Source organism: Lagenorhynchus albirostris, chromosome 5 (assembly GCF_949774975.1).
Source record: "Lagenorhynchus albirostris chromosome 5, mLagAlb1.1, whole genome shotgun sequence".
Lineage (NCBI taxonomy): Eukaryota > Metazoa > Chordata > Mammalia > Artiodactyla > Delphinidae > Lagenorhynchus > Lagenorhynchus albirostris.
This window is the reverse complement of record NC_083099.1, coordinates 124,246,678-124,255,524: the sequence shown is the minus strand read 5'-3', so window position 1 is coordinate 124,255,524 and position 8,847 is coordinate 124,246,678. Positions and strand designations below refer to the sequence as shown.

The 8,847-nt window shown below is 31.9% G+C and overlaps 1 protein-coding gene across 1 annotated transcript; it reads right to left on the bottom strand.

Moving 5' to 3' along the window:
* Positions 1-7,790: 7,790 nt before the first annotated feature.
* LOC132520682 (small nuclear ribonucleoprotein G-like) lies at positions 7,791-8,200 on the bottom strand. The gene has a single exon (XM_060149408.1). It carries the CDS (start codon positions 8,140-8,142, stop codon positions 7,912-7,914), a length of 231 nt encoding a protein of 76 aa, XP_060005391.1. The 5' UTR covers positions 8,143-8,200; the 3' UTR covers positions 7,791-7,911.
* Between the last annotated feature and the right edge of the window lie 647 nt (positions 8,201-8,847).

Here is an 8,847-nt window from a genome sequence, read left to right as displayed (position 1 = left end):
TTTTTTTACTGTAAACTCAATTCTATTGCTCAGATAGGGAAACAGTAGGTGGGGAATATTTAGCCATGTAAATAAAAGTATTATAAATCAGTGAAGAGAAAAATGCATCATGCTTCTTAATACAGTGTTGCAACATACAAACTCAAAAACGTTTTCTCTACTATCACTGTTATTTACTTGATACACAGTAGTATAAGTATGAGTTAATATATATATTGCACACTGTCACATTCAGAATTTCCTTTACTATTTATTATTTTTAGTTTTAATATATTTTAAAATACTTTATTGTCAGGATGTATTCTGATGTTAAGAGATAAATACATTTTTAAAATTAAGTTCAATTTACAAAAATTGTCTTGTCTTTGGTTGTTATTCTGGTAACTAAGAGAGCTTAGTAACTTAGTTATTTAAAAAGAGTAACATTTGACAAATAAGCCAAATGTTAACATTTTTAACATTTTAAAGCATAAACAAAAGGTGGTTATCCTCTGTCTGGTTTAAAATATGTCACTTCTTTTTTATGAAAGTAGATTAGTGGCTGTTCTCATAGCAACACTGAAGAAAAGTTTCATGTTAACCATGACTAGCTCCAAATACAGTCCAAGTTGGTAGAATTAAAATATTTATGATTAATATCTAAAAGTTCAACCCAATTGAATTGTAAGTTCAGTATATGAAGAATTTTTTTTAAAAAATGTGAAGAGATAACTTGCTCTATTTTAGAAATATTCAGCACAATATAAGGAGAAATCACTACTTTAAAATATTCATTGTATTGTGTTTTTCGTTATTTGTGGTGTGTACAGAGTAATAAAGATGAGAAATCCTTGGTCAAGGAGTTAGAAGAATTAATTTTTGAGATTGACTTTGATTCTAACCAGTCATACAATCGAAGCCAAGCCACCTACTCATTTGGCGGCTTAATATCCTCAACTGTAAAATGAAAGTGATGATGAAACAAGTGATTACTGGCACAGTTGTCAACTAAAATTCCTTATTAGGTGAAAATCACAAACTCACAGATTCAACAAGCTAAACAAATGCTAACAGAGAAAAAATTAATCTAGACTGTCAGAAAACAGATCAGTGGTTGCCTAGAGGAAGGGGTGGGTGAAACATTGCCTGTAAATGCAGCAAGAGGGAATTTTCAAATCAATGAAAATAATCTGAAACTTTAGTAATATTCATGCAAGTAAGTATATGTTTCAAAACTTAATGAACTGATTACTTAAAATAGCTGCATCTTATTACATATGTGTTATACCGCAATAAAGTTGATTTTAAAAAAGGTGTGTGAATGGATCAGTAAGTAGTAATATGAAATACCCAAAATACTACTATACCAAGAATTTCATTAATGCACCTTCTTCATAGCTAAGGCTCGGTGATTTAGTATATTCCTCTAAATTCTCCTACTCAAAATGTATATACAGTTTACAAACAAGTGAAGGCAGCTTTTAAGCCAGAATTATTACAGATACTGTCATTCTTTTTTCAATCCAAATTGTTCAATCTTTGATTTCACATGCCTAAAATATCTAGTGAATTTATTGCCTAGAACAGATTTTTCCCCATGTTGGCTTAGTACTCTTCTCAAAATTAGCAAATTCTGCTATACCATAATATTTCTTATAACCAAGTGGATGTTTAAAATATTTAACATAAGGATATATAACGTAGAATTATAAAGAACATATGCATGTGGAAATTAATAAAAGAACACATTAGTTAATTAAAGCCACCCTTTTAAGAATAGTGTGTGTTGAATAAGGTTCTACAAATCTAAGTTAAATAAGATTGCCCTAAGGTTTCATTTCCTCAACACCTCCATGTCTGAGAGCAAAATATAAGTTTTCCTGAACTTATAAGTCAATGTGCTTGTGGTTGGGATTCTAGTGTAAGTGGAGGCAAGATCTCAGATATCGTAGAAAAAATACAAAGACAGATAAGATATGAAATCAGGCTTTTAAAGAAAAAAGTAAAGAGCTATGAATTTAACAATCCATCTTCAAACGTGTAACAAACAATGTACTGGATGAATGTAAGATAGTGTTTAGAAATATAAGGAAAAATGGGCAAACTATATCATATATATAATTGACCATTGTTACTTGATTTTATAATCAATGATCAAAATATGCAGGAAATAATTTTTATCAAATTTTTAAAATTTTAATTTTAAAATAAATGTCACTTGCCTGGCACTCCAACTACAGTTGACATTGAATCTTCTGTGATGTGACTAGTTGTTTATAGACAGTATTGTTTGAGATTCAAACTATAAACAGGACACTCCCTCATGTTCTCTTTCAGGTCATACATTCTGTGACTCTCTGGTTTTCCTTGTATATTACACTATACAGTGGTGACATGTTTATCAAAGTGCTTAGGTACAACAATGATCTTTTCCATAAAAATACACAGATATAGATTAACTTGCCAAGGTCATACAGCAGGTTTATAACAGAACCAGGATTAAAACTCCCAGAGTTCCTCACGAGTTATAGCAATCTTGTTACAACATTCCTGTAAGTTTTTAACCTAGATCTACAATAAAATTTATTTGAACTCACACAAACTCAGAATGAAGTTGCCCCATGTCCATTTTAAACATGAAAAGAGTATTTTTTTAAGTTGTAAAAGATCAGATGTGATGCTGTTAATTGAGTAAAATCCATTAAAACATTGAACTATAAACTGATTTTAGAAATTCTGATTTAAACTTTACAATGTGATTTAGAAAACTTGAGGATTTGCCTAAATATAAGAAAGTGTGATATGTTGTCTTAGTCTGTTCAGGTTGTTATAACAGAAATCATAGGTTGGGTGAATTATAAACAAAGGAAATTTATTTCTCACAGTTATTGAGGCTGGGAAGTTTAACAACAAGGCACACAGATTCAGTGTCTGGTGAGAACCTGTTTCCTTGTTCATTGAGTCCTCACATGGCAGGAAAGATGCAAGAGCTCTCTGGGGGTCTCTCTTATAAGGGCACTAATCCCATTCACGTATGCTGCACTCTCATGACTTCATCATTCCCAAATAACCACCTCAAAATACTACTGGGGATTATGTTTCAATATATGCATTTGAGGAGACATAAGCATTCAGTCCATAACATAAGTGAAAATCAACATTTTTCTTATATAAACAAGTACTTCCACATGACTTAGAGTGCACAAATATTAAAAATAAAAAAACATATATTTGTAAGCTATTGAGGATATATTTCATGTATAGGCAGTAGCAATTTAGCCCAACAGTGGAATGATTTGTATTGGAAGTATAAGCTATACTCCATAGGCAATAGAGAGTTCAAATATGCAAATGGGCTAATTTATTTTTTCCAGCAGTATTAAGAATTAGATAGCAAGGCCATTTTTCAGGAATATTGGTAAAACAGGACATTATTGCAATTACCCAAATGAGGAATGCTGAGGACATATGTAGAATTTGCAACATTTGTAATAGAGGCAGTAAGTAGCTTGGAATTAATGTGACTTATCAGAGATACAATAATATATCCTTGTAGCTGAGAAAATAAGAAGGTTGAAGAGGAGAAATGGCTAGGCAATGATATCAAGTTTTTTTTGTCTTGAATGCCCTGGAAAATGGTGACATGATGAGCCAAGTTGATGTCTTGTTGGAAAATTAAGGATATTAAAAAAATGAAAGGACAAACTTATTTAGAGATAGGTTTAACTTTTAACAGGTTGAATTATAGTCTAGCAGGATATTCACATTAACTTTTGGCAGGCAATTTGAAATAGGAATTTATAGATTCAGAATAAATGCTGGAGCTGAAGTAGCAATCATCCATGCAGAGATTTTAAACAAATGTCTAGTAATGGGTTATATAACTAGAGTTGGAAATTATAAAGTGAAAAATAGAGAGAGAAGAGGAAGAGGAAGAAGGAGAAGAAGAAGGAGGATGAGGAGAAGGAGAAGAAGAAAAAGGAAGAAAAACGATGGAGGAGGGTGAGGGAGAAGGGGAGAGGAGGGAGGAAGGAAGAAGATAACTGAACTATGAAGGAAAGCTATATGTATAGGATATTTCCCAAATGTTTAATGAAGAAAGGTGTTATTGACATGTTTGTTTGGCTATATAGATAGCAGAGGTATGTGATGACTGACAAAATTATTAACTCTTTCATTTTCCAAAAGTATAAAATACAGCATATTTTTGGTAATAACATCCCCAGTCAGATGAATACTGAATACATGATGTACCCAAGGCAAGAAATAAAGAAGATTAGGGGAAATGAATATTCACTATTTCTGATGATTCCTTCCAAGGGAAAGGCCCTCCCTTAACATAAAGATCTTATTTTCTTTCCAACCCTCATTTATTCCTCTCTTTGAAAGATGAAGTGCTCAATCTGATTAGTTAATTTGTGACAAGGAATTGGGCATGTGTAGCTTGGTACCATTCCCGATGTGGTATCTGCCCACCTGCTTGTACCCCCATCCCTGTGCATGCAGAAGTGACTGAGAAATCCTTCCTTAGGGAATAAATGAACAATGTCCAACAACAATTAAAAATACACAGGATCCTGGAAAAAGTGAACTTAATTTAGGATATGGTAGAGGGAAATTCATAGGATGATGACAGGAAGAATTCAAAGGACAACAGCTATGCAATTTTCCTACAAAGTCACAAGTCCAGTTTGGAATGAGAGGATGGAGTGTTCCAGAAAAGACGTTTCAAAGGGACAAAAAAAAATATACATATATAATAGATTATCTGGTAGATTTGATTGTTGCAAAATCAGTTTGAGAAGTGTTTTACTAAGTTGTTGGAGGTTTTACAAAACAATTAGATTAGAACAAAAAAACCCTGCAAATTTTAAAAATAAGAAGATTGCTAATTAATACTTGGGAAACAAAAGGCTGCAGGAAAACATATATGTTACTTAAATATACTACTTATCATTGAATAATATTTACATAGTCATAAGAGGTCTCCAATTGAAATATAATTTACCACAGATGTTTGAAATATATTAAAAGAATTTTGGAAAGAAACCCTGAGAGTAAATGGGGGTAAATATATAAGCAATCATCATCTTTCATAGAAAATCAGTAGATATAAGTAAGAAAGCAAAAAACATGAAGCATGCTATAGAGAAAATAGAGGTAAGTACTTAAAAAAAAACTGGAAGTGTGGAAAAGTGGGCTCAACAGATCAATCAATGGGTAAAGGAATTACATACAGAAGATGGCATTTTCTGTTATTTTTAATTCTCAGTTTTCTGTATTGTATTTTATATCATGTTCCTTTATCATTTTGATAAAGAAATTTTTAGACAACACAACCTCTTTAGTTAAAGAGGTTTCATGCAATTGTCAATATTTTGAGTTATTTGAATCAAGTAGAGATAACATAACCATCTATAATAGGTACTAAAATATAAAATAAAGATAATTGCCTATAAAGAATTTTTTTTAATAGATGTAAATTCTGAGAATAAGTTAGATTCGTGACAAGTTTGCTCATTTGTTAAGGACAGAAATACTTGATTCAGAGGAGGGGAAATACAGAAAGTACAATGGAGAAAGGAAGTAGTTTCTTGAACAATCATTCTGGGAGCTAGACTTATTTAAAAGAGAATATATGCAACCAACATTTTCGTAGGCAAGGGGATGATCATTAACAAGAAAAGTTGCACCTGAATGATATTATCTTCATGAATTAGGCTAAAGGTAAAGGTGGGGAGGAGAAGAGTCGATGAGAAGAGGTGCTATTTAGGGTCAGTGAGGAGAGAAATGATGTTTTGCAATACCTATCAAAGAACAGAAGATAATCTCTGCCACAGGAACAGAACATTTATCTGATGTATTTAATTATATGTGGATTTTAGAAACTGACATCAGTTTAGCTTAAAATACAGCTTTCTTAGCAGCAAATATTTTTTTCAGTCCCAACCATCATTTACTCATTCAACCCTGTCCCAGGGACACGTCCTCTAGCAGACTATTAGGATAAACCAGTGGTGGTGGGTGCAGGACAGATAATATGGAAGCTCAATAAAACTAGATCACTTCTTTTTTTAAAAAAATTGCTTGCACTTCTATGCTCCCCCACCTGGGTCCTCTGTCCACAGCACAGACCTCAGACATGGCAGCCGAGGGCAATATGAATAGGACACTGCAACCACCAATCCTCTAAAAGGATAGGCCCCAGGTCACTGCTGTTATATTTTATTGATCAAAGCAGCACTGTTTCAGTAACATAGAGGATTCAACTCCATCTCTCAGTGGGTGGTGTGGTACATGCACAAAGAGGGCAGGAATTTATGGAGGACCAATTTTTAAGATAAATCAATGTCGGTTGTGTTGAATTTTTTTTTAGACTAGTTTGAAATTACTCATAATTTTACAAATAAATGACTGAAATGTGTACTTCTAAGGAACTTTGAGAAAATGTATGAGCAGGAATTGAGAATAGTCTGCAAATGATAACATGGTTCAAACTATGAAATTTTTAATAAAATGATAAAAATGGGACTCACAAAGAGAAATATTTGAATAGGACATTTGAAAGGATAATAATTTAAAAAAAAAGGACTAAAGAGAGAGACTCTTCTTGAACAGTTTCTGAAGTAGAAAGTACTAGAAGTTGAGAAGACAACCCATTGGTGAGGTGGTAAATGTTTAAAAACTGGCAGTCTGGGAAAAATAGAATCTTGATTTGTAGGATTTGCATATTTCTGTGTGTATGTGTTATAGTCCCACCATGATTTATTTCCAGCTAGTAACCTGCTTGTAAAATTTTGCTGAAATTGAATAATAAACTCTTGAGGGCTAATAATAACCAGCACCAGCATACCACTGTAGTAAATCCAATAGTAGGTATTTGGGTTTATCGTATATATTGTTGAAGGACAAGAAGTTATATTATTGTATATAATATGTACATGAATATATTTCATCTTTTCAGTAAGTTTTTTAATCATTAAAAAACAAACTTCTGTACCTTTCATAAATAACTAGGGGAATATTCTAAGAAATTTTGTAAAGAGAGATGTGGACTCTGTAGACCATAATAAAAATAATATCCACTTGCTCAGAATCGACATAAGTATATTCACTTAACATAGTAAGTTTTAAACAACATTTACAAGAATTCCCATGAATTCGAGTTGTTTTAAATATTTTAAAAATTATATAAAATAATGTGTTAAGTTGTAAAAGAGTTATATAATATATTATGGCACTGCTTTGTGGAAAATTTATTCTTTTGAATAACTAAAAGATGCAAAACCTCTGGCAAGAATTGACCAATTAACTGAAATTCAAATATACACAATCAACTGTATTTGAGACATATAATATTTAATTGGTGAGAAAAAGCTAAATGCCAGCTACATGAACAGTTTTCCAGAGCAAAGAAAATTACTTGAATTAATCTAGATTCCAACTTCTGGAGCCCTTGCAACAAGAAAAAAAAAAAAAACCCTAATGGCTAAAATATAATTACCATTTTTTATGTCATTAAGAGTATTTTGTTTTCCTAAACACCTGTGTTGTACCTGTTTATGTTAAGAAACTGTATTTCCACTCTGAATACAACACAATCCAACCTTGGCAAAATAATACATGTCTCTATGTAACACCTTGCAACTCATTTGGTAAACTTCCTCAAAGTTGAACTTTTTGAACTTCTGTGATACCTCTTTCAGTTGGCAAACTATTTCCTCTATTTTTAATCAAGGTTCTTTGAACTGTATGTGTCCTTGATTTTCAAGGTATCTACAGAAATTCTTCTCTTTTTTTTTTATTATTAAAGAAGTTTATGTAACAAAAAAGTTCAGTAAGAAAATGTACACGACCCAATTTTCATCGTAGTAAAATGTGGAGAGGGGTCACGTGGAAGCAGTTGATTTCTCTGGTGAAGACAGCCATTGTTCATACTCCTTCCAAGGCTTCTAACATGATGATACTATTTCCTTGTATTACCACAATTCCAATATTGTTCTGTTGCCCACTAGTTGCCATCTCCACACATTCATCTATCACAAGATTCAAAAAGGGATCAAATCCCCTCAATATTCCTTGGACATGTCTGCCACCATTTAATATTAATGATAACTTCTTGTCTATAAATTTATTCAAATCGGGAGGGTGAGCTTTGCTCATGATGTCTACTCGACGAGCTCAAAGATGCCGCCAAAAGGAATTTGAGTTGTCCCTCACGCTCAAGAGGTCATATATATATATATATATAAAATATTATATATATATAATAACTAGATATTTTTCTTATACATCATTTTAACAAGTGTATGTTAAATATATGTTTTTCACCCATAAATATTGACCAAAACCAGATATATAAATCTATATCTATTTGTACAATTTATTTCAGCATATATATATACAAAATTTATATTTTTATAATTTTTCCACTAAAAATTGGAGTATTTAAAACAAAGTGTTTTGGGAAATTAACCTGTGAGGGATTTGCAGAAATTCTTTAAAATATGTATATGTCTATGTTTATCTACCTATTTGTTTATCTAGTCTATCTACCAATATGAATAGTGTGGTCCCATTTGCAACAAAATTGTTATAAATAAGTACCAACAATTATTTTACTGTCTTGAGTTATTAAAATTAAATAAGACAGAATAATTTAAGTAAAAATCCCAAAATATAGAAAACTCAGAACCTTTTAAATTAAAATATTCCAAAGATGGAGAATAAGTGAATTTATACTCACCTTAACCTGCTACATCTTTCAGATAATGGGTGTGTAAAAATAGTAGATTTTTTTCAGCATTCCAGACTCACTTGGACCCTAAAGTCATCCTGGAGACTGCTGGGGAGGGAGAGCAAGAGGAA

What these genes read in the sequence shown, in the direction of transcription:
- LOC132520682 (XM_060149408.1), bottom strand. Translation starts at nt 8,142, where the DNA reads ATGAGCAAAGCTCACCCTCCCGATTTGAATAAATTTATAGACAAGAAG.